Source organism: Pleurodeles waltl, chromosome 4_1, assembly GCF_031143425.1.
Source record: "Pleurodeles waltl isolate 20211129_DDA chromosome 4_1, aPleWal1.hap1.20221129, whole genome shotgun sequence".
Classification (NCBI taxonomy): Eukaryota; Metazoa; Chordata; class Amphibia; order Caudata; family Salamandridae; genus Pleurodeles; species Pleurodeles waltl.
The window spans coordinates 708,665,514-708,690,693 of NC_090442.1; the positions used below are offsets into that span (position 1 = coordinate 708,665,514).

Genomic DNA, 25,180 nt, shown 5'->3' on the forward strand with positions numbered 1-25,180 from the left:
GGATCACAAAATGTGGTGTTGCTATTTCCCATTGATGCTTGTTATTATTAATTCCTGCCGTATGAGGGTGGAGCATAGGTGGCATGAAGACGCCACAACAAATCTCACCCATCTGTGGCTCGTCCAACTCAACAGCAGAAAAAGCAAGCATCTTAAACTACCTCCTTAGCGCCGCGAAATTGGCAGGGGGTTGGGTGTGGGGTGGTTGGCACACGACAGCAGTCATCGCGCATGCAACTTTTGAAATGTGACGGTACGTCCTCTGTGGTAAGAACAATAATCTATGAAACAATAAGCTTCAAATAGTCTTCCGCAGAGCCATACGACAGCGAGAACAGTGCCCCGCCTTCCCCCATTAAAAAGTCCAATATCCTTAAATGACGCTCAACAACAAGACCCCGAAAGTGAAAGCGAAAGAGCGGCGTCTGACCACGAGAGCAATGCGTTCAGACTCTCCCGGCAGCAGAGAGACCCGGGCCGCCTGTGTACGCGCCCCCTTCGGCCGCCATGTAAGTGGTTGTGGTGAAGCGCCCAGAGGACACAGGCAGGTGAGGCGAGCCTCGCCCTCCGCACATGGCTTGGAGGGAAGCGCTGTGCGCCCTGATGACATTTCTCCACCTTGTGGCTCTCTGCGCAGCAACGGCTGAAGCACGCACAGGTAAGGATCTGCTATCGCTGCTTGTCCCTTGCGCTGCTCTATCCAACTTGACACGGGCCAGACGTGTCACCTACACACCCTCTCACCTTGAGAGCCCGCCCAGCCTAGTTACGGTAGCCCTTCTGATTGTTAACGGCACCCCGTAGTCAATGGGAAATTTGTCAAGCCCAAATACAGGTAAGACCTGCGGCCGCTTTCAGGGAAGTCATGAACAGGGCCAGCTTTAGCGCTGGTGGCGCCCTGTGCGACAGACTTTTTTCCGCCCCTCTCCATCACGATCTCCTCCTCAGAGACACTCACTACCACTCAGGCAAATGTGTCCCCTTTCTCTCCATAGCCACCTTTCACATGTGTTTAATTTGTTTTAAAGCGCTGGTAAACGCTGGCTTTACTAATCCACTCAGCTATCCACATAAAATATATTCCTGCGCTTTGAAACAGGCATATTAACCCTCTGCGCTACTTTATGGCAAATCAAAGCTGCCCTACACAAAACTCCCATCCCTTTCTAGGGTGAGCACACGTCCATAAATTTCACGGACTGCCCGTAATTTCGCCTTGCTGTCTGTTGTCCGTGATGAAAGGTTTAACAGACGGCATTTGTCCGTAATTTTAGGGCGAAGGCCCACAACCGAAGGGCGCTTGAGGGTCCGGAGCAGAAATCCCACCGAGGCCCACGAGTAACAATTTGTGCCGAAACGAGGCGCGCAAAGGAGGGGGACCGGAAGTGGTCTCCCCTCAAGGCGACCACCCCACTCGCAGCAAGGGTCTGCTGGAGAGCAGGATACAAGGACTAAACAAGGTAGCGAGTTAAGCCTAAAAAGAAATGAGTACCCTCCTACATAGAAAAGGAATAACACCAATGCCAAAGGGCAAGATACACAAAGGAGTAAACGCGAGAGTGATTTGTGGCAAATTATTGATGGATAGGTGACATGCAGATAAAAAATTATGGGGGTTGTTAAGATGCAAAGTGTGTTAGGACAAACCATAACAATAACAATGTAAGCATAAACCCAGGGGCTATTAACCTCATGGACAAAGTGATTTATGACAACTCATGACCCCTTTGCATGTACATATGAGATGACGGAATGATTTATGGCCCTCATAAAAGCAGGGCAAACATGCTGTAAATCAACCTTAATAAACTGCAGCCAACATTTCCCAAACCAATGAACAGAGTTATGTACTACTTATATTTTACAGGAATGGGCCTTTTGGAGGGGTTTAGCCTTTCACCAAAAAGACAACGGATGGCAGGGCGAAATTACAGTCAGATCAGTTTCCCCAGCTGTATTGAAGGGCAGGGAGTCCCCTGTGTTCTGAGGGAGGGAGGGGCAGACGGAAAAGAAAAGGCCTTCTTGCCAGGGTGTTTCCTTCCCTAAAGAAATGAAAATATGTGCAACTGGTAAATCTGCAAATGCAGAGGGGCTTGAAAACCTGCTTTGACTTTAATCAAAGGAGTCACTTGAAGCTTTCTGATGGCAAAGATATTTTCTTTTAGAGAGGTACTGTAATGGTGTTCCAAGGTGAGCTGTGGAGTGTGTGGTTTTAATGGAGTGTAATAAAAAATGTTAGTACTAGGTGTAAACTGTGTATTATTCAAATCTGTATTTGAGAAGCAACTTTTTTTTATTTAACCGAAATGTATTTGCGCGTTTTGAAGCAGCCTATAATATGATGTAATTGTATTTATATAGCGCTTACTACCTCTGACGAGGCGTCAGATGCATGTTTAAAATAAGGACTTACATATTCACAGTTCTTTCATGGACCTCGGTACCTCATAGTACTAACAAACATTGGCAAAAACCAATAGGTCTTGTCTACGTAAGAGTTATTGGCTTTGCCAATGTGTTTTAGCCTTGTTACACACCAGAGTGGCTGCTGTTCATGGCTAAAAGTTAGTGGCATAGTGGTGTAGAGTGGCATAGGAGCAGTGGCGTAGTGGTGCAGAGTAAAGTGCAGTGGGGTACAGTGCAGTTGTTTAGAGTGCATTGGCATAGAATGCAGTGGTTTAGAGTGCAGTGGCATGGAGTGGCGTGGGGGTAAAGTAGAGTGGCATAGAGTGTAGTGGAATAGAGTGGCATACAATAGTGGCAGAGAGTGCAGTAGTGTATAGTGGTGCAGTGTAGAGTGGTGTAGTGCAGAGTAGAGTATAGTGCTGTAGAGTGCAGTTGCGTAGAGTGGAGTGATGCAGAGTTGAGTGGCCTAGAGTACATTAATCGCAAGAGGTATCTTGACATTTTAATTGCGTCCTGAAGGCTGGACACAAGAAACTTTTCAGCAGGTGCTTTTAAATTTTAAGTTTTGTAATTAATTGCCAAAAACAGCACCACCTCCCTCAGGTCAGCGCCTCCAAACCAGGTCAGCACCCCGTGCAGCTGCACAGCGCGCACTGCCTTAAAGCCGGCCCTGGTCCTGACCCTAGAAAGAGGAGGCCACTGTGTGCATGACAACATGTCACCAGTGTGATAAGTTAACTGGCCACTACGTGATAACTTACCTAACCTGGGCGCAGTCGAGGGTATAAATAAATGGTCGCAGTTACAGATGTCCTGTGTCTGTTGGTGCAGTAGGGCTGGTGGCATTGTGTGGCACCCACTCTTGCAACATTTGGTGTTGAGGAGGGCCCCCACGCAGCCCCCGATTCTCCTGGACTAGCAGGTTTTGCCAGCATCACACAAGCACGTCTGTGAAGTAGAAGGGCCACCTCCGCACAGCTGCTTCATTGCTGCAGCCGCCGCTGATTGTTTCAGCCTGTGGTGTGCTAATTGCCCACATCTCACCTTGGGCCCTCGTCTGGACCGCTGCTGCTGGCAACCCAGGGGAACTCACTGTGCTGTAGCCGATTTCAGAAGTTCCCTGCAGGAAAACAAGTGTGTATCCTGGCCTTTGCTCAGAATCCTGAGAACCCCGACAAATCTCCCAGTACTGAAAAAGAAAAAGCGTAACATAATTTTTGTCTGTTGTGATATGCCTGAGCAAGGTTTGTATTACATAAAGCTGCCAAAAATAAAAGGTGGAGTCTGTCTGTCGCCCACGCTCTGTCATCCTCCAAAACGTATGGGCTGATTTATAAGCCCCGTGGTGCAGGGCAGTGCAGCAAGTGAATTTTCTGTGCTGCCCAGTGCCACAGAGAAAGAGAAGAAATGTGCCATATCTTTAAGATACAGTGCATTTCTGTCCTCTCCTCTTGCACTGGCACACCATGGTGCTAGGATGCCTGCGTTGCAGATAGGATTGATTCTGTGCAGAAAGGGATATCTTCCTGCACAAAAACAATTAATGGAAGCTATTTCCTCTTTGAATGTGTGCTGCAGGATGCAGCACACATAGAAAGAGGAACAAAAGAGGAGAAATTAAGATGTTTCTCCTCATTGTGCCTCCCCTGAGGAGACGTAGGATTTTGACACATTCCCAGGTTTATAGATTCTTGTAAATCTGGGAATGCATCAAAACACATGCATCAAACCTCATTGGTGTTGCTCGGGAAAACCCACCGCAACACCCAGGGAACTCCTCTCTGACGACTTACGATGCATTGTCTTGCACCATATCTACAAGGCCATGAAAAGCCACGCAGAGTTGCTTTTCTTGGCCTTGTAGATATGGGCCTGCACTATGCGGTGCCAGTGCATCACAAAAAGTGACACACCGGTGGAGCACAGGTCTTGTAAATAAGCCCCTTAATGTCAAAGCCTTGACCTTTGATGTCAGAAAGATTAGATACCCATCCAGTGGATGAATTGGATATTGTAAAACTTTAAAACCTGATGTCAATCCCAGGGACACTACTTTACCAAATTGTGTGATCCTAAGAAAATACTTTATTTTGTGTAACCTCCTTTTTTGTTAATTTTTACATGCTAAAATACCTTTAAATATGTGAGTTCAGGATGTGTGCTACAGAAACATCTCACTTGTGTTTGATTTAATAGCCTATAATGTTATTTCTCCATTTGTAATATGAATTTAGACACCATATAGGGTATGCATAACAACTGACTTGCAGACTAGTTCACTAATAGCATAGTTATCAGGGTAGGGACAGGCAGGTTTCTCAATTCATTTTTGAAAATTAGCACTTTTAATAAATACCTTTCCACTCTCTGATTGACATGAAGCCCCAGTGCTTCAGGGCTTCAGATTGAAGTGGCCGGGGCTAAATTTATGACCCCGTCATCAGTGGGAGGAGATTAGCCCTTGAGGCTACGGCTTTGCCGAGCAGATGACCTCACAAACCTCAGGACTGTGAGATCGTCACCTGGCACATAGTTTAGTCATTGTAGACAGATGTTGGGCACCCGCAGGCCTGCAGAAGAGAGAATGAGCAGAGTGCAGCAGCCTCTAGCCAGCAAAAGAGTATGGTGGTCATTCCAACCCTGGCGGTCCATGACCGCCGGGTTGGAGGACCGCGGGAGCACCGCCGACAGGCCGGCGGTGCTCCAATGGGCATTCCGACCGCGGCGGTAAAGCCGCGGTCGGACCGGCAACACTGGCGGTCTCCCGCCAGTGTACCGCCGCCCATAGGAATCCTCCAAGGCGGCGCAGCTAGCTGCGCCGCCGAGGGGATTCCGACCCCCCCTACCGCCATCCAGTTCCCGGCGGTCCGCCCACCGGGAACCGGATGGCGGTAGGGGGGGTCGCGGGGCCCCTGGGGGCCCCTGCAGTGCCCATGCCACTGGCATGGGCACTGCAGGGGCCCCCGTAAGAGGGCCCCTAAATGTATTTCACTGTCTGCTGCGCAGACAGTGAAATACGCGACGGGTGCAACTGCACCCGTCGCACAGCTTTCACTCCGCCGGCTCGATTCCGAGCCGGCTTCATCGTGGAAGCCTCTTTCCCGCTGGGCTGGCGGGCGGCCTGAAGGCGGCCGCCCGCCAGCCCAGCGGGAATGTCAGAATTACCGCCGCGGTCTTTCGACCGCGGAACGGTAACCTGACGGCGGGACTTTGGCGGGCGGCCTCCGCCGCCCGCCAAGGTCAGAATGAGGGCCTATGTGTGGTAAATGTTTTAAAAAGGATGAAGCACTGTGACTGCAGTGCACTAGCACTTGCACAAATCTGATTTTATTTTGACATGCCGTGGGAAACAATTAAGGGGACTGTTCATTCATGACGTCTTCCACAAGATGCCCCTGCCTACAGCATGCCCAGTAACCTTGAGACTATACAAGCTAGAGACTTGATAGAGATGGTTAGGTTGCAGGTCTTGTAGGCCAACAGTGTGTGTACTTGTGCATTAGCTTGAGGCCCTACCCTTGGTTCTGGCTTGTTGAAAATCTAAAGGAATGGAGATGAGCAGAAAGCATTTCATACTTTGACATTTATGTCCTTGTTCAACCCAGTGGCCTATATCTGTCTCACGTAATGCTTTTGGGTGGGTCTTTTCATCTTTCTTTGAACTCTTGTATGGAACTGCATGAAGGACTTCTTTACTTACAAATATAGCCCTCACTGTCTGCTGTTGTTGCCATCCTCCTGTGTACCTCACTCTAATGTGCTAATTCTATGTGCATTAGCACACTTAACCCAGACCTTTCGGCTTTGCCGATGCTTGTTAACTGTCCTTTACATACGTGGTCCCATAGCTGGGTTTTCTCATGTCAGGAAGTACTGTGGATTTATAGAAGACTACGTTACAAGTATTCATTATTGCTTTAAAGGCTCACAGATTTTTCACATGGGCAGTTCTCTGTATTTTTCGTAAAATGAATTTTCTACTCTTTTTGGGGATGGGGATGGTGTCAGATTTGCAAGTGATAGCACAGCCATTTTCTATATTTTTCTTTGGGCATGTGATATAGATTTTATTCATAGTACTGTTTCATGTGAGAAAATCATCCTTTCTTTTGTGGAGTGCCTTTGATGCACTTGGTTGTTATCTGCTAGTGTTTTCTTATTGTTGACTATTTCCATATTTAGTTTCTTTGGCGTGCTGCTGTTTTGTCATGGTTCCCAGTTTACCCACTGTTTGTCATGGTTGTGATTCCTGATGCTTTCACTGGCTAAACTTTGGTGCTGTTGTTAAACATTAGTGATCTGCTGCTATTTTTCCACGAGGAGGTATAGGAGCTCCTTGTACTACGTATCATTGGTGACATGCTGTCGGAGATATGCTACAGTTGTAAGTCCAAGAAACACAAGCATTGGCAAAGTCAAGAGGTCTCGCCAATGGGCGGCCTATTGGCTTTGTCAGACGGGTGGAGGTAGGTATGGGGAGGGGCGGGCAGTGGTGGATAACGTGATTTTTTTAAAAATAAGCACTATGAAGTGTCCAGCAAAACAGCAGTAGGGGTGTGTGACCTAGCCACCAAGGAAGATGGCAACATGAGTGCTGAGCTCCAGCAGACAGCCTCTTTGCAGATGGTATCCTGGTGACCCACCGGGTTGCTCCTAAGTCTGGTGCAGATTGTGAAGTCCCGGAGGCATGCAGCGTTGAGCAAGGGGCCGAAAGGGCAAAGGATGTGTGGCGGCTGTGAAGCGGATGCCATGCTGAGCATCCCCAAAAAGTAAAAAAAAAAAAATGACATTGTGCGAAGTGTGTGCATAATTTAAAAAAAAAAAAATGCTTCCATCAAGTGTGTGTGTCAGGAGGGAAGTGCTTGATTCCATTGATGCGTAGTGGCTGTGAATCGGTGCCACAGTAAGGGCCAGATGTAGGAAGTTCCGATTTTGCGAATCGGAAATTGCGAGTCGGTGCGACTCGGATGCAGAACGGTGTCTCAGACACTGTCTGCGATTCGCTATGGGGTCGCAAAGACCCACCTCATTAATATTAATGAGGTGGGTCGCATTTTGCGACCCCATAGCGAGTCCCTGCACTCACAGGGATGGTGGCCTGCTGAAGACAGCAGACCTCCATGTCTGTGACTGCTTTTTATATAAAGCAGTTTTTTTTTTTTCTTTTGCAGCCCGTTTTCCTTAAAGGAAAACGAGTTGCAAAATAAAAAAAAAAACGAAACCATTTGGTTTCGTTTTTTCAGAGCAGGCAGTGGTCCTTTGGACCACTGCCTGCTCTGGAAAAACATTTTGGGCAACATTCACAAAGGGGAAGGGGTCCCCCGGGGACCCCTTCCCTTTTGCGAATGGGTTACCACCAGTGTGACACTGGTGGTAACTGCGAATTGCTTTGCGACCGCATTTGCGGTCACAAAGCAATTTAGCATTGCGAAATTGCGAGTCGCAAATAGGAAGGGGACACCCCTTTGCGAGTCGCATTCACAATTTGCAAGTCGGTACTGACTTGCAAATTGAGAATGTGCATCGCGATTAGCATTTTGCATGGCGCAAACTGCGATTTCCGCAGTTTCCACCATGCAAAATGCTTCCTACATCTGGCCCTAAGTGAGAAGTGCTGGCTGGATGACGCACTTGCATTCCATTTTGAAGGGAGTGTCTCTGTCACAATTCTGAAGGTGAAAATGAGCCAAGCCGAAGAAAAAATAGTGCGCCAACAAACACATACATTAAAGAAGAGAGTGAGCTTACATGTAACAGGGGCAGTCTTCATGGGAGGAAACCAAGCAACAAAAGGAGGAACAAATACAAGTAAGTGACTAGTACAAAAACACACATTTATGAGAGGCACTACAAAGAACCAATTAAAAGCAACGGGCAGCAATGGGCATGCACTTACTTTGCAGCAGTGGTTCCCAACCTGTGGTCCGGGGACCCCAGGGGATCTGCAAAGCCTCCTCAGGGGGTCTGCGACTGCTGAGAAAATTAAATAATATTAACAAATTAATAAAGTGTATATAAGGTGCCTAAATGTACAATCAAAAACTTGAAAGTGTACTGTGTCGAGTAACTTTTAATGGAGGCTAAAAATTAAATTAGTATCCTCAGATTGATTCGTGGGAGCAGTGCAGGTACATCAAACAGAATATATTCTGGGTGATATGTGGCTTCATTTACATTTAGAAAAGTTCCAACCTTCCTATTGAAATTTTTTTATTTTTTTATTTTTAAATCAAATACATCTGTTATCATTTGTGGATGTGTTTGATGAATTTTTGTTTCTGTATTTCTTGTGTAACGTTTTGTAATTCAAATCATTGACAGTATTTAGGCCAAAGTCCCTGGCTTCCACTAATGACTCAGTGGAGGGTCCCCTGATTCCAACATTGATTCAGTTGGGGTCCCCGGGCTCCAGTAATGATAAAGTGGGGGTTCACAGAAGTCAAAAGTTGGAAGCCACTGCGCTACAGAGTAGATAATAACATATCTCAAAGAGAGAATGCATGGACTGCCTATGCAAGACCAAATGAAGCACAGCTGCTAGCAGTGTTGTTTGTTGAGGTTTCATGAGGTGATAATACTTTAGATGGCGGTGCTAGCTGTGTGTGTTTTTCTTGATGCAGTGCTGTAATTTATGGTGTGGTCAAGCCTGTATTGATGGAAAAAGGTAGCTATCATACATATTTCATTCAAGCTCCATTATTACTCAGAACAAGCTCAATCACCTTAAGACAGGTTTTGGCTGTTCATTTTTAAAGCCTTCTTTCAAGGAGGAAGGCAAAATGCCACCTATTATAACACATTTTTCCAAATATAGTGACCACAAAGACATAACTTTTCGACCTGGCTCACAAAGTGTAAAGTCTGCTTTCTAATTTTTAATCAGTTCCATCATTCCCTCTTGATTTCTTACCCACACTGACTTTTGTTTCCCTTGTGTTCATTGTTCCCCAGGTCCATTTTATTAATACTCTGCCCGGTGTCCATTAGCTCTCCCCTATATCTGTCACTTCTATCTACTTCACACAAAAAAGTCTGACACTTACTTTAAATGAGAAGGTCTTAGATTAGTTTGTTAGTGAAATAATAGAGCAGATATGAAAATGTAAAAGTTCAGTCAAAGTCGATCTGTACATCAAGTTACTCAGATTAACCCTTTGGTTGCCAAGGGCATAACGGTTACGTCCTCGGCTGCACAGCTCGCGTGCCGAGGATGTAACCGTTACGCCTGGACCCGGCCAACGGGGGAGCGCTAGCAGTAACCCCGTGGACCTCCAACCCCCCTCCCATGGGCAGGGATGGAAGGGGAATCGCTTCCCCTTCCACCCCTTCCACCCCTGCCCTCAGCACCCTCCCCCCCCAATGACTCGTCAGAGGTCGCCCCGATCCAGCGCGATCGGAAGAGAAATGCCTGCATTTCTCTTCCGATCTGGGGAGGGTGGGGGATGGCAGAGAGGCATTAAAGGAAAGGAAAAGCTTTTCCTTTCCTTTGATGTCTTTCTTAGCATTTCTGCAACCTGATTGTAAAGTGATCGGGCTGCAGAAATGCCCACTAGACTCCAGGGATTTGTGTTTACTTTTGTAAACACATGAGGGGAGCGGCCCCATAGGCAAAGGCTGCTCCCCAAGGGGGGCATTTTTTTAAATTAGGCCTTTTCTGCCCTCTCCTCCCCCCCCCCCCCCGGAGCAGATCGGCCTATTTTAATTAATTAGGCAAGGTTCGCTCCCTGGGGGGAGGGTGGGGGGCAAATTGTTTTTAGGCCATTTCTGCCCACCTTGGGGGCAGTTCGGCCTTTTTTTGAAGGGGGGCAGAAACCACTAGATACCAGGGATTTTTTTTTCACATCAATTTCACACAAGGGGAGCAACACCGCCACCCCCCCTACGCAAAAACAGGTAGTTTTGTATTTGATAATTTTGATGTGTCCACATAGTGTTTTGGGGCATTTCCTGTCGCAGGCACTAGGCCTACCCACACAAGTGAGGTACCATTTTTATAGGGAGACTTGGCGGAATGCTGGGTGGAAGGAAATGTGTGCCTCCTCTCAGATTCCAGAACTTTCGATCACGGAAATGTGGGGAAAAAGTGTAAATTCTTTTTGCCAAATGTTGAGGTTTGCAAAGGATTCTGGGTAAGAGAACCCAGTGAGAGCCCCACAAGTCACTATCCTGGATTCCCCTGGATGTCTAGTTTTGAAAAATGCACAGGTTTGGGAGGTTTCCCCAGGTGCCGGCTGAGCTAGAGGCCAAAATCCACAGCTAGACACTTTCCAAAAAACACGTCAGATTTCAATGTAAAAATGGGATGTGTCCATGTTGCATTTCCTGTCACGGGCATGAGGCCTACCCACACAAGTGAGGTACCATTTTTATTGGGAGACTTGGGGGAACACAGAACAGAAGAACAAGTGTTATTGCTTCTTGGCTTTCTCTACATTTGTTCCTTCAAAGTGTAAGACAGTGTGTAAAAAAGACGTCTATTTGAGAAGTGCCCTGTAATTCACATGCTAGTATGGGGACCCCAGAATTCAGAGATATGCAGATAACCACTGCTTCTCAACACCTTATTGTGTGCCCATTTTGGAAATACAAAGGTTTTCTTGATACCTGTTTTTCACTCTTTATAGTTCACTAAATGAATTGCTGTATACCCGGTATACAATGAAAACCCATTGCAAGGTGCAGCTCCTTTATTGGCTCTGGGTACCTAGGGTTCTTGATAAACATACAAGCCCTATATATACCCGCAACAAGAAGAGTCCAGCAAAAGTAATGGTATATTGCTTTTAAAAATCTGCCATAGCTGGGAAAGGTTATAGAAGAAAAGGTGGACAGAAATGGCTCTTTTTTTCACCTCAATTTCAATATCTTTTTATTTTAGCTGTTACTTTCTGTAGGAAAACCTTGAAGGATCTACACAAATGACCCCTTGCTGAATTCAGAATTTTGTATACATTTTAGAAATGTTTAGCTGTCCGGGATCCAGCACTGGTTTCACACCCATTGCTGCTACTAACTGGAAGGATAATTGTATGTGGGTGTACTTAACCGAGGGAATGTTAGGCGCTCTGGGTAATAGGGAAAAATCATACGAAATTATTACTTAAATCATCTAATGGTGCACCCTTGAAAGACCCCACCCCTGGGTCTTGATGTGTGCTAAGCACTCATAAATACCAATAACTACAAGAGGCACTCATGCATACATAATATCCAGTATTATAGAATCACTGATTAAGATTTGTTATGAGATCGAATAAAACAGTGCTCATAAGTAAGTACTCATTATGTACATATATTGTATATTACTACAAAAAGAAAATGAGATAATATAAATCATATATATCAATGTCCTTCAATTAAGTAACAATGTCCGAATTAAATGTAATCAAATAATCAAAATTGATGCTCCAAACTTGTGATATGATCCAAAGTCAAAATCCCAAATCCTTCAATCCAAATTGAGTCATGTTCTTCAAAGGTATCTCGTAGTCAGTGTTGATTTAGCTTTCGGATTCACAGCCAACACGTGTTTCGTCCGGGAAAGCTTCCAAAGGGTGTGTTTTTGAATCTGAGTATCGCAGATAATGGTGGGGCAGGATTTTCTTTCAAAATCAGGGATATATAATTTTGCAGCAAAATAGTTAGGAAACGTGTAGTAAAATAGTAAGAGTTTACAAGAGTTGGTAAGTGTGTTTTAAGACATTTTACATGTGTACAACCCCAGTTAGGCATCTATGGCACTATGGGGGTCATTACAAGCTTGGCGGGCGGCTACCGCCGCCCGCAAAGCTGTAACCGCCATGCGGCCGCAATCCTGCGGTCCCCATTACAACATCCCCGCTGGGCCGGTGGGCGCAAACCTAGTTTACGCCCGCCGGCCCAGCGGGGATGCAGCCGCAACATAGGAGCCGGCTCCTAATGGAGCCGGCGGTGTTGCGGCCGTGTGACGGGTGCAGTAGCACCTGTCGCGCTTTTCCGGGGCCCTATTAGGAGGCATGGGCAGTGCAGGGGCCCCCAGGGGCCCCAGGACTCCCCTTAGTGCAATCCTCTTCCTGGCGGTGCAAACCGCCAGAAACAGGCTGGCGGTAGGGGAGTCATAATCCCCAGGGCAGCGCTGCCCTGGCGGATTATCACTGCCGGGGCTAAAACGGCGGGAAACCGCCGGCCCCGGCAGTGCGACCGCGGCGCTACCACAGCGATCGAAATATGGGTCTCCGTACCGCCAGCCTGTTGGCAGTACGGACGCCACTTTAGCCCTGGCGGTCTCTGACCGCCAGGGTTGAAATGACCCCCTATATGTTTTTCTTCTCACTAGGAAGTACCTGTTAAGTGCTTGTTTGTGCTTATCTAGCCTGTACACATCTGGAAAATTGCTTCAAAGTCTCAACAGACGTAGAGATAACAAAAGTGACTCTACCTAAATTTTGACTAAATTACTTCAGAGAACATGACCTAACATGACTTTTGACTTTCAGGACATCAAAGAAAGTGGTATTGCACAACCCTTGACGCATTGTGTCTATTTTGTAATCATGTATTATTCAAAACAGGCGATTGCAACATGTTAATAGGAAATTGGTAACCAGCAAAACAACTAACTGCCTACTAAAATTAGCAACAGTGTTTCCACTGATAGAAGAGACAGGCCACACTATAAAATCACAATCTTCTAACCATGCACAACAAATAAAGTGATGTTTACTTAGCCACCTTACATGGGTGCACTTTAAAACTTCGTCATGTATCTGAGGCAATGAATAAATGGCACAAATTGTTGTTTTTGTACCTTTTAAAAGGTCTTGCCTGGGACAACTCCTGTGCTGTCCCTTGCAAGATGTTTTGCCAGTGCTGCCATATCTGGCACTTTTTATGTCTCTCCTGCGTCTTGCTTGCAAGAGACACTGTGTTCCCCAAGGAGCTACCATGTGTGGGCTTCATTGTCACTTTTATTTGCTTCCTTCTTATTGGGCACCATAAAAGATGGGGCAAACCCAGTAACCCTGGGACCTGGGTATGTAATTCTATGTCATTTCAGGCCACCACATACGTTTAACTTCCTTCTGGGTGACTTATGCTTGGGGAAAACTTTTTTAGATCAAATAATTATAATGGTCATGGGTTGTATTCTTCATACATTGGGAATTTTGCCTCTATCAATGGGGTGAGTTATGTAAGTTTTCACAAATACAAACAAGCTGTATTGTGAAGCGCAAAGGACTGATACACGGTTCTCTCACTTTAGGTGCTTCCTACAACAAAATCTCATCCTGATGATGACCCTGTGTGAATTAATTTTGCAGGTTGGGTTGAAACGTTGACAAAAACGGATGTGGACTGACTTTAAAATTGTTAGTGGTTTCCAGAAACCCAGATTTGGGGTGTTGTATGGAAGATCACATGATTTTTTTAGCCACATTTGTACATATGATTTTGTTATAACACTGGTGCATTTTAGTTTCACTTTATTCACTTCCACTGCGCTGTCACATTTGAGGGACACCTGAAATATAAATTGAGGGTTGTCTTGAGTGGGCAATTTTAAATATTTTTGTTTTGAATAAAATGGATAAGGTACTTACCAAAACTTATCAGTGTGTTTTTTTTTTTAATCCTATTGGTCACTGCCGAGGAAGTTAAGGGCTGTACTTCCCCTGAAGGGATCATCTATTTGTTATGGAATTCTAATTGGGCAGCACAAGCTGGCCTCACTTCCTCTTCTTTCAGCTAGAGCATGGACCAAGTGCTGATTGCATCACCCGATTAGGGTCCTTTCCTGCTAGGGCTATGATTGAGGTACTATTTTTTTATTTTTTGTATCTCTTGCTTCTTCCCCTCCTTCCACCCATCAGTGTTGCTTCTTCCCCTTCCACCCTTGTCTGAGTTGTTTCTTTCTCTTCCACCCCCTTAATGTCCATGTTGCTCCGCCCTCCCCCTCCCCCACCATATGGGAAGAAAAAGTGCTATGATGCGGCCAGTGCTGGCCTTTCTTTCAGTGTTTTTTTTTTAATGTCTTAATGTCCTGTTGACTCCTACCTACTCTCTGGTTGTCCACCTCTACTATATTGACAAAGCCAATAACTTACCTCTGGGTGAGATATATTGACTTTGCCAATGCTTGTAATCTGTGTGATGACATGCTGAATTTGTTTTTATTGTGATGTTGTGTATCATTGGTGTGGTAGATTACAGTGTTTCTTTCAATTGTATGGTGGTGTGTTTTATGTTCTGGTAAGATGCAATGTTTACCTTGTAAAGGTGCAATAGGTTTCGGCATTGTTTGTATGGTAATGGATTTCTGAAAGTGGTAGTTTGCGTATTTGTTGTGTAATATTGAATTTCATGGCCTCATAGTTTGCTAATATTTTCCATCACATGGAACTGTGTTTCAAGGTATGGTTTTTGATGAGTACAGTCTTTCATTTATTGTCAAGTTGTTGTGCTGCTTCCTTATGTGATGTTGTAGTTTGCATGTTCTTGTATACCAGAGGTCTTCAAACTGGGGTGCGGGCCCCCCCAGGGGGGCCTCAAGTAATCCCGGGGGGGCGCCAGGCTCTGGCCAAAAGAAGCATTAAACAGATAACAGGGCTTTATTTCAAGCAGAAGCATGTTATTGCATGTTTTTTAAAAGGAAACAGTACTAATAGCAATGTTTAAATAGTTCTAGACATATTTAAACATTGCTATCTTTATAAAATAATTGTGAAAAATGCTGAGGGGGGCCAAATGATTTTTATTTTTCAACTGGGGGGCTCGGCATTAAAAGGTTTGGAGACCACTGTTATAGACTGTACCATTCTGTTCTCCATATAGTGTTGTATTTCATGAATTTGTAGTTTCCTAGGATTTATAGGAAGGTGTTGCTGTATTTTATGTCCTGACAATATTGTACTGGATCCCATGGTTCAGAAAATTGCACAATATTCCCTTGGTGTGGTATTTTATTTCTCAGTGTTGCACTATAATTAAGGCTGTGATAGACTGCTGTGATTTGTTTTTTTGGCATACAGCTTTTGCAAGGCATGATCGAATTATGTGGCTTAACTATGAGCTAAGCAGCTTACTTATTTGTGGGGCTCTATATTCTAATATGGTAGTTTTCTGTAGTTGTGCCTTGGTGTGTTACTGTTATTCATGATGTGTTACTTTTGTTTTCCCTTGGCGTGGGACTCTATGTAATAATTATATAATTTGCTGTGCTTTGCTTGGTCTGATTTACTTTTTCTGTCATAGGTGCCTTGCTGTTAGCGAGTGGCTGTCAATACTTCTGTTGCTGACTAAACAACATATGAGTACAGATAGAATGCTGTTGTAATTTATGCTGCAGTAGAAGTGGCAGTATGGAGTTTTGCTCCATGACTTGTACTTTGATGTTTTTCATGTGTATGGTGTATATTTCATGGTGCTCTGATTTGTGGTGGGCTGCTTTGTTTTACTGTGTTGATCACCATCATATGATGGTGATTTTCCTGATGTGCAGTTTTCGGCTTTTTCCCTATGGATCGTAACAAATGTAATGGTGTGGCAGATGGCGGTATAGCTCAATGATGTGATGTATTTCATGGAGAATAAACCTTTTAGCCTTGGTATGAGTGTATGTTTGGCTGTTCTACTTTGTTGCATTTATGTTATATTTCATGATATTGTAGTAACATATGTTTTTTGCCTTTGTGTGGTGCTGTATTTCTTGGTGTGATCATTTACTATTTATGTCTGGGTAGTGCTAAATGTAATGCATGTGGTAAGTTTCTGTTTTTTACGTCAAGAAGTATATTGCTTTGTATGTTGATTAATGTAATTTTCCTACAGATGTTGCTGTGTTTCATGGAATCGAAGTGTGCTGTGTGTTGTTTTGGCATGTTGTACTTAACGTTGTGGTTTTGTTTGTTCTTTACTTCTATGTGATGAGCTTTTCACTCTGTGGTTTTATTGTGTATTTCTTTGGTGCTGTTCCATTTTATGATGAGGTAAGTGTATTGTTTTTCTGAGTGAAGAGCTATATTTTAGGATCTGTTTTGATATATGTTCTTGCGGCGTGGTTCTGTGTAGCAAAGTGTAATTTGTGCTCTGATTTTTTTCGTAGGTTTGGTGCTTTTTTCAGGTAGCATTTTGTTTTCTTTAATATGGTTCTATGCTATAGAGGAGTAAGCCTTGAGCCAACCATCTTATCAGTCCCACTTGGGGGATGGGTTCTCACATGATTTATTGGCAAGGTATGGACGCCTAGAGATGGAAAATATGTGATAGCAAGTCATAACTCTTTGCCTTTTATAAGTTACAACTCTACTACCAAGATACTTTAATGTAAAAAAAAAATCATATTTTTTTATTATTGTGAATTGTATTAATAAAATTTACAATTACAGTAAATGTGATTATATAAATTGATAATTATAATAGTAATTACGATTTATATTAAGTATACCAAGTAAAATGTATACATTTTTTAAATTAATTTATTTTTCCAGAGCTGGTGGTGAATGACTGTGCAGCATCTTGAAGAAGACTGAAACAACCACATCCTGCCCCTCTGATCCCTAGTGTATAATTCACTTATGGTCAAATGTCCAATATGGAGTTACACTGACAAGCCCACAGTACGACTCATCATGGAAAACTTTGTTAGAGGCAGCTTAAGTAAGGAATCACATTCCACTATTAGACATTGTGAGAAATGTGGAAAGTAACATGGTTCCCCAAATATTTTACCACAGGAAGCGCAGGAGCCTGTTTACTATGAAGAGGGACTTATAGACTATTAAGCAAAAAGCTGAAACAAGTGTCAGTGATGATGCTGGAACGAGTGAGTGCATATATAAACGCTTAAATAGAAGAACATCATTAAAGTCCAACGTGTATGCTGAAGAATGCATAGTTTGTGGAACGATAATGCTCCAAGGGAACATCAACACATGGGAAATTAATCAAGGCCACAGAGCTTAGAGTTGATAAACGACTTCGAGAATGTGTAACCATTAATTGTGATTAAAAGATTTTAGCAGTTTATAGTAAGGACATAGTGGCTGCAGAAGTCCATTATCATATATCTTGTATAGGAACTATACAAGGGTTAAAGCAGAGGAGGAAGATCATGCATCTAGCATTAAAACCGATGATTATTTAAAAAATATGAGAGATGAAGCATATGATGAACTATTTCAATACATAAGAACTGTGATTATTCCTGACAAAGAGGTAATACGTGTGACGACTCTCACTGAAAGGCTTGAAACCCTCATGACACACAGAGGAATACAAAGAATAGATGAATCGACCAAGAAGCATATTAGAAGAAAATTGGACTCCGAGTTTGGTGACCGCAGCCAACTATTCTCAGACAACCAAGAAAAATTATTGGCCCAACCTGATAGTATCATGTTACAAGACGTTGTAAGAGAAAACCAGAGTATGAAAAGAACATTATCAGTTTTAAAGGTTAAAGTAACAGACATGAACAAGATCATCGATCAAACATCATTGCACATAACAATGTGTAAAACAAACTTGACATCAACACCATGGCCATATCATCCATCACACGTTGATAAAGATTCATTTACAGTGCCTGATTACCTCAAACAGATCCTATTAGGACGTCTGACTGGAGAGCCAGGAAACACAAAGCCATCCAAAAGGGTTGCCTTACTTATGCAATCATTCCCCCCAAGCAATTGTTGTTCCCATACGCCATGAAAACGCTGACCGGCAATGTTGAAATAATTTGCAATCTAAACAGACCTACTTGGTCATAGGATTTCATACTCACAACTGGAAGAAAATGATACCTCCTTGTGTCTTCAGAGACTTGCTACTAACTTAAATGAGCAAATTGTTCTTCCAGCCAACATTCAGCCTCATGTCTTCTCTAACTTAGCATAGGATAACATTGTAGGCAGGAAGAGACTCTTATTGGTAAGGGGACAACCCATTGAGTCAACAGTATAGCTGTGCAGCCCACGTTGTTTGGACCACAATCTTTTCAAGCTCCTCTCCCAAGCATTGAGAAACAAAAGCAAAGAATGTTGACCACCTCAAACACTGACAAATTGTTCATGTAGGTTTCTGATGAATGAGTTGGGCCTCAGCCATTGATGACAAGTACCAAAGTCATGCCGGAATGTGTTGCCCGATTGCAGCTTCCACAAAATAAGAACATAATCTGGGTTGTCACAAGACAAGAAGCAAGCCTTGCACAGATAATACAAAGTTGGACAGGATTTAACATCAGTACTAGAGACCTAATTAGTGTATACCAGGAGTCCATTGGCTACTTGCCCACCATTAATGCCCCTGCAACTGAGTTGACAACTGTTTCTGAAATTGTGAAACAGTCAGAGCTGATAAGGGAACCACTGCATTTTGCAAAAGTTGTAGTGGTCATATATCAAGCTCTCTACGCAAAAGCAACTGAGATTGTGTGGAAGCATAAAGCAACATACAACAGAATCATTCTTCGGATAGGCACCTTTTGCACCATTTGCAATGTCATGTCCGTTCTTTCAAATGCTTTCAAGACGCTGGCCGTCAAAACCTTTGCATTGAAGCAGACATGATAGCAGAAGGATCAATATCATCAGTACTAGAAGGTTGTGTGTACAATTGTGCAGATGTTGAGGCTGGCTTGGATGGAATTTATCCCCTAAGTGGAGAAAAATTACAAAGAGAACATTTAGGTATCTACTCCTTCATTGAGGATGTTAATGACTTTGCAAAAGACATATGCCAACAGAGATTAAACAGCTTCTTGCAGAATGCAACCTTTGCTAAAGTAAAAGAGCTTTGGGATGTATTCCTGGAACATCTTTGTCATGACAATGGAAATCTCTCTGCATTTTGGATGTCGTTTGTGGATATTGTTGAAAATGTGTTGCTAGCTTTGCTGCCTGCTGCTTGAGAAGTAAATTAGCATTTATATCTTACCACCATACGCACTATGATCCCATAGTGTTTAGCATATGACAGGATGAACTACACTAGATATCTTCCTTCATACTATGCCAAAATGACATTACCTGCAGTGAAACATCCAGAGATACACCACTACTTAATCAACTGATGCTTTTCAGTTCAAATATCAGATGTTAATCTGTTTTGATGAATTCCGGTCGATCAAGCAATAGAGGTAACAGTCAACAAAGACACACAGACTCTGGGTGTTACGGCAAGGTTCAACCTCAAGGTGGGGGCTGTTAAAAGATATATGACGGCTAAACACAGACGCACCTTTTTGGGTCAGATAAGGGAAATGGTTCATAACAACAGATCAGCTCTTACTCATGCAGACCTCATAAGTCACAAATTGACAAAGATGAAGATACTATTACGAGAGCTATTAGTCTGGTTCAAAGCTGGATAAACTCATTTCTTGTGCCACATGATCTTATTAGTCTCTCCAGGGCAAAAAAGGCATCTCAGGACATAGTATCCGACATAATAAAGGTGCATGAAATAGGTAAACAGTGCTATACAGACTTCAAACTTTGAGCGAGTTGAAGATGAACAAACTAAAAATCCACACTAACATGTCCAAGAAGAAGGCAGTGAAAAGCAATGGCAGGACAAACCTCATCAAAGCAGACAAAGCACCATTTCGTTGCATCCTTGTGACAGCACAGAATCACCCTTTAGGACCTTTACCCTGGGCTTTAGCAACTGTTGCGAAAGACAAACAAAGCTGTTATAGCAGCATACTTGTAGAAAGACGTTGCCACTGCTGAGGAAATACCTGGAAATTCAGCCACACTGATTCATGATATGGTTCTTGTTCAAAGAGTAAAAGGAGAGGAATCAAACTTTGGTGAGGTGGCTATGTCTGTCTTGTCCATGGCTTTGCAGGAAGGAAATAGGAGTCAAAGAATCAATGTTGTGTTTGATACGTACAATGAGACATCTATTAAGAACACCGAAAGGACAATCGGAGAGGAAGAACTCAGGCACCAGTTACAGAGCATCTCACCTTCCCAGATTGTCAGACAGTGGAGGAAATTCCCAAGCCACATAAGGAATAAAACAACTGTGATCGCATATCTTCTTAACAAATGGAGGAAACCAGAGTATTTTATAAAACTTGAGAATAAAACAATGTTCGCGAACTGTGAAGATAAATGCTACAAAATCACATCTGAAGGCAGCCACGAAGTGCCCAATCTCAACAGTACACACGAAGAAGCAGATGGTTGTTTGTTGCTGCATGCTGCACACACTGCTAATGAGGGTTCTGAGGCAGTAATGATAAGCTCAGATGACATGGATGTGTTTTATTATGTTTTTGGGATTCCATGACGGAATCATGGCTAAATTGTTTCTGAAAAGTGGTACTAAAATACAGATGTGAATACTTGACATTGATAAAATAGCTTTACCTCTTTGTGAAAATGTTTGGCGAGCTATGATAGGTCTCCATACTTTTACTGGATGTGACACAGTAAGCGCATTTACAGGAAGAGTAAGTGCATTAAAAATCCTGTCTGCCAACAGACATACACAGGAAACATTTTCGCAGCTTGGAGACAAATGGGATCTGCCTGAAGAACTAATGGACAAATTGGAACAGTTCTCATGTTTGCTGTATGCACCAAAATCTTCGGTTCATCACGTGAATGACTTGAGTTATCACCTATTCTTCGCAAAGAAGGATGCAATAGACAGTCATCAACTTCCACCTTGCACGAGCTGTCTGAAGAAAATGCCGAACGTGTGAATCATCAAGCTGCAAGAGATCTCTTCTCAATGATCCACAGACACCTAGTCCAATTGGGAAAGGGTGGAAGTTGGCAAAGCATGAGGGAGCAGAACAATTGGTAGTGGACTGGATGGAGGGGCAGCCAGCACCTTAGGCTGTGTGTCAACACCAGGGCAGTGCGTGCTCTATTGGCGACTAGAATGCAAAAACCCAGCACTCTCAAAACAACGTAGTTTATGCATTGTGCTGATATGTTGTTGTTTAACCTTTTGCATTGCAGAGTTCTATCCAGAAGACTTATTTTTAATGTGCTTACAAATACTGTTCATTTGCAGTGTATTGCTGCAGGCTTTCAGAGTGTGTTAGGGTGTGGTCCCTTTCCAGGGCCTTCTAGAGACTTTCCCTGCAACATGCCTGGGTGTGGTTGTGGGCTGGGCCAAGACTCTATAAAAAGGAGCCAGCCCAGCTCCAAGTGCTCACTATTCAGAGGTCCCGGTGCAGAGCAGCAGCTACTTCCTGAGCTCCTGTCCTGGTGGCCTATTTGATCTTCCAGACATCTGACTTTCATTCTTCATTTGGAGATCCTTGTTCTGGGCGGTAAGACGGTGGTTGGGCTGGCCTCCCGACGCCGTTATCGAGAACTCTCATGTTCTTGGGCCTAATCCTTTTATGATTTGACAGAGTACTTTGCGCGGGTGAAATATGCGCTTGAGTGTTTGTGACATTTGCAGGGTGACTTGCGAATCGGCAAGACGCGCGATTCATTTCATGATAATTTAATCTTGTTAATTATTGCGCGCTACCATTTCTTGACATTTACATGGTGGCTTAAGAATCGGCAAGACGTGCGATTCGTTTTATGGTGTTTTAACTTTGTTGTTCATTGCGCGCTACCATTTCTTGACATTTACATGGTGGCTTAAGAATCGGCAAGACACGCGATTCGCTTTATGGTGTTTTAACTTTGTTGTTCATTGCGCACTACCATTTCTTGACATTTACATGGTCGTTTCATTGTACTTTGATCTTGTTATTCATTGTGAGCTGTTATTTCTTGGCATTTACATCGTGGTTTGCGAATCGGCAAGACGCACGATTCTCTCCTCAAGTTTAATTCATGTTGTTTAATGTATGCCACTATTCTAAGATATTTATCATGTAATATTCGAGTTGACAAGTTATGTGATTTGTTTTTCCTGAATCCATATTGTGTTATTCATGGTGCACAATCCTGTTATGGTGTTTACTATATATATATATATATATATATATATATATATATATATATATATATATAAATCTACAATATGCGAAATTTGTGTTGAAACATTTTAAGAGTACACAGAAGATCAGAGTGTCTAGATGCAATATTGTATGGTCCTAGTATGCATTCTCAAAAAACGGATTTATATGACTGGTTTAAAATTTAGTCAGAACATTTTTCTGATTTTCATGTAAAGGAAAGTACTTGAATAAGAAAGTTTTCATTTAATCCATCTTGGTTCCCATACAGGTATCCGGCCATCTTGAAACTTAGTCATTTTAAACGTAATTCTTCGATTGTTCATGTTTTCAGAATGACTATGCTTTGAATCATAGTCTGGTATAGATTTCAGGAGATATAATTTTCATATTGTGTGTTCTAACCTTTTTCTTACTACAGGTCTCCTTCCCAGCTGTTTCCCTTCCTAATCCTCTGTTCCCCTCTTGAACTCTCTTAGCCTCTGTGATTTATGTATCAGAGTCTTGGAGCTGTTCAGTGGTGGACGTGTTGGGAACGTGCGCAGACCCTGAGGATCTGGTGACTCTGACACTGTGTTAGATATGCTAACTTGCAAATGCATTAGGAACTGCAAACTGCCAACATGTGTCTGCTGTCTAAATTACCTCAAGTGCATTGACATGTGCAGACTTCCCGCCTGTGAAAATCAAACAGATGCAGAGAATTATGACACCTATTGAGAAGAAGATGATGACAATGAATGACAAAATTGTGTTTATGTTCACTCATGACATACATTGCCTACGTAAGATGTGACAACTATTATTATTTGAAATTGTAAGTGAAAATTATGCACATAAACTATATCAATATATGAGGAATACAATAATGTTTTATTGCTATTATTTTAAGGACTGTATTGTTATTTTTACAATTAATAATCATAATTATTTTAAAATTATATTGAATTTAACCAATCTGGTGGAATTAGATTTATTTCTCCACATATTATGGTGAATTTGTATGTTATTCATCGAAAATATGAAAACCATTATTTTGTTAGGCTATGGTTGCTAATGTCACACAAAAGTAAAAGAGTGACAACTTGCTATCACATATTTTGCATCTCTAAGCATCCATACCTTGCAAAGAAATCATGTTATAATCCATCCACCAAGTGGTAAAAATGGCCTAAATTGGGGGCTCCTGGCCTATGTTCCCTCTAAGCTGCGTGCCTGTGGGCCCACAAAGAAGGAGATTTATCAGCGCGCAGGAGGTCATGAAGAGCGCGCATTCCACAAGATTTTTCTGCCATAAATCACTAAACAAGTGAAGAGATGAAGAGATCTTTCCACACTGTGTGAAAAGTAGAATGAAACAGAGACTGGAAAGGCAGTCTGATTTGTCAGAAATATGAAAATAAAGCATTCCATGTATTGCTTTTCTCACAGGTCACGCTTTGTCTTGTTCTGGCTGCCAGTGCTTTTCGCATCTCTTTTGAATCGTCTGCAGACGGTTTCATCCAGCACCCATTCCACCCCTCGTTCTTTTAAATACATGTTATTTCTTCACAGCATGGAACACCGTAGGACACTTCAAGGTGAACACAAATGTGATTATTGTTGGGGAAAATTACACCAGCTTTTTTTCGCTTTCAATATGTATGAGTTCTGCAGAGGTTTTTAGCACTTTCATATGTGCATTGGTGATTCATTTGGACGTGCAAGCATGTCTAAACTGCCTTTTAATAGTACCAGTTTACACTGCTGTATGAACACAATATTGCAAATTTGGTAAGGAACATATGTTTGGGAAACAGTTTCTGAAAGGTGGTATTAAAGCAGTGGAAACCGTAAAATGCACTCCTTGTATATCATGTAAACTTATAATTACGGTAATATCACATTTACATGCGCTTTGACAGTGCCATTTCCTTCTTCACCTGTATGAACTTTTCTGGTATCTGCATGGTGACAGTAAGATAGAGAGTAAGAAGAATGAGAGTGATTGAGTGACCTGGTGAATGTGAGTATGAATAAGTGCACGAGACAGAGAAAAAGGAAGTGAAAGTGATTAAGCGAGATAGTGGACACATGGAAAGTTAGTGATCTACAAATAAATACTGAAGGAGTTAAGAGAGTGTCTGAGCATGTGTCAAGGTGACTGAGAAAGTGGGTGTTAAGGAGACCGTGTTATCTTGTAACAAATGAATGAGTGGGAGAGAGCGAGTGGGTGACAGAATGAGAGCAAGTATTGACAATTCATGAAAGATTGAGAGTAAGTCTGAGGAGGGACATATATTTTTGGACCATGGTGGGATGGAAAGAAAGAAGAGAGAATGAGAAAGACGACAAGAATTGTATGGCACAGTAAGTAATAGATATTCTGTTGGCTAGTAACCAATGAGTCACACATATTCAAGCTACACCTACAATTAATAGCACATTTTACATCTTTTCAGTCTGTAGCTGAAGTAAATTAAGGCCATGCATTTTGTGGTACATAAACTGTTTGACAGGCCTTCTGTGCGACATGACAGGAAGGGCAAGCAAAATAACTATGTGCAGCTCCATAGAAACATTAACTGATAAGCACAGTAAACACAGAAATTCCCACTGTATTAGCGCTTGTCATATTTTCCTGCTACATGTTTTCTGATGGATGTTTCTCTATTGTTATTGTCATGACTATTTTATCTCCTTTCACAAAATGTATCATGGGTGATATTTCTTCTGCATGATGCTGCAATCTTGATTTTTTCAGATAGCCGTAATTTCTAATTGACCATTCACATGTTCTACAGAGCTTCTGATAAATATTCGGCTCATTATAAGTAAATCTTTTTCTGCTGCAGAGGAATGTGCTTCTGGGAA

The 25,180-nt window shown here is 42.8% G+C and overlaps 1 protein-coding gene across 2 annotated transcripts in view; it reads left to right on the forward strand.

Annotated features, from left to right (window-relative positions):
* Nucleotides 1-329: 329 nt before the first annotated feature.
* IL15RA (interleukin 15 receptor subunit alpha) overlaps nucleotides 330-25,180 on the forward strand; it is a 413,899-nt gene continuing 389,048 nt past the window's right edge. For both annotated transcript variants that reach the window (XM_069229273.1, XM_069229274.1), the window contains exon 1: nucleotides 330-658. In XM_069229273.1, coding sequence (XP_069085374.1) covers nucleotides 574-658 — 85 coding nt within the window. In that variant the 5' untranslated portion in view covers nucleotides 330-573. The remainder of the gene's footprint in view (nucleotides 659-25,180) is intronic.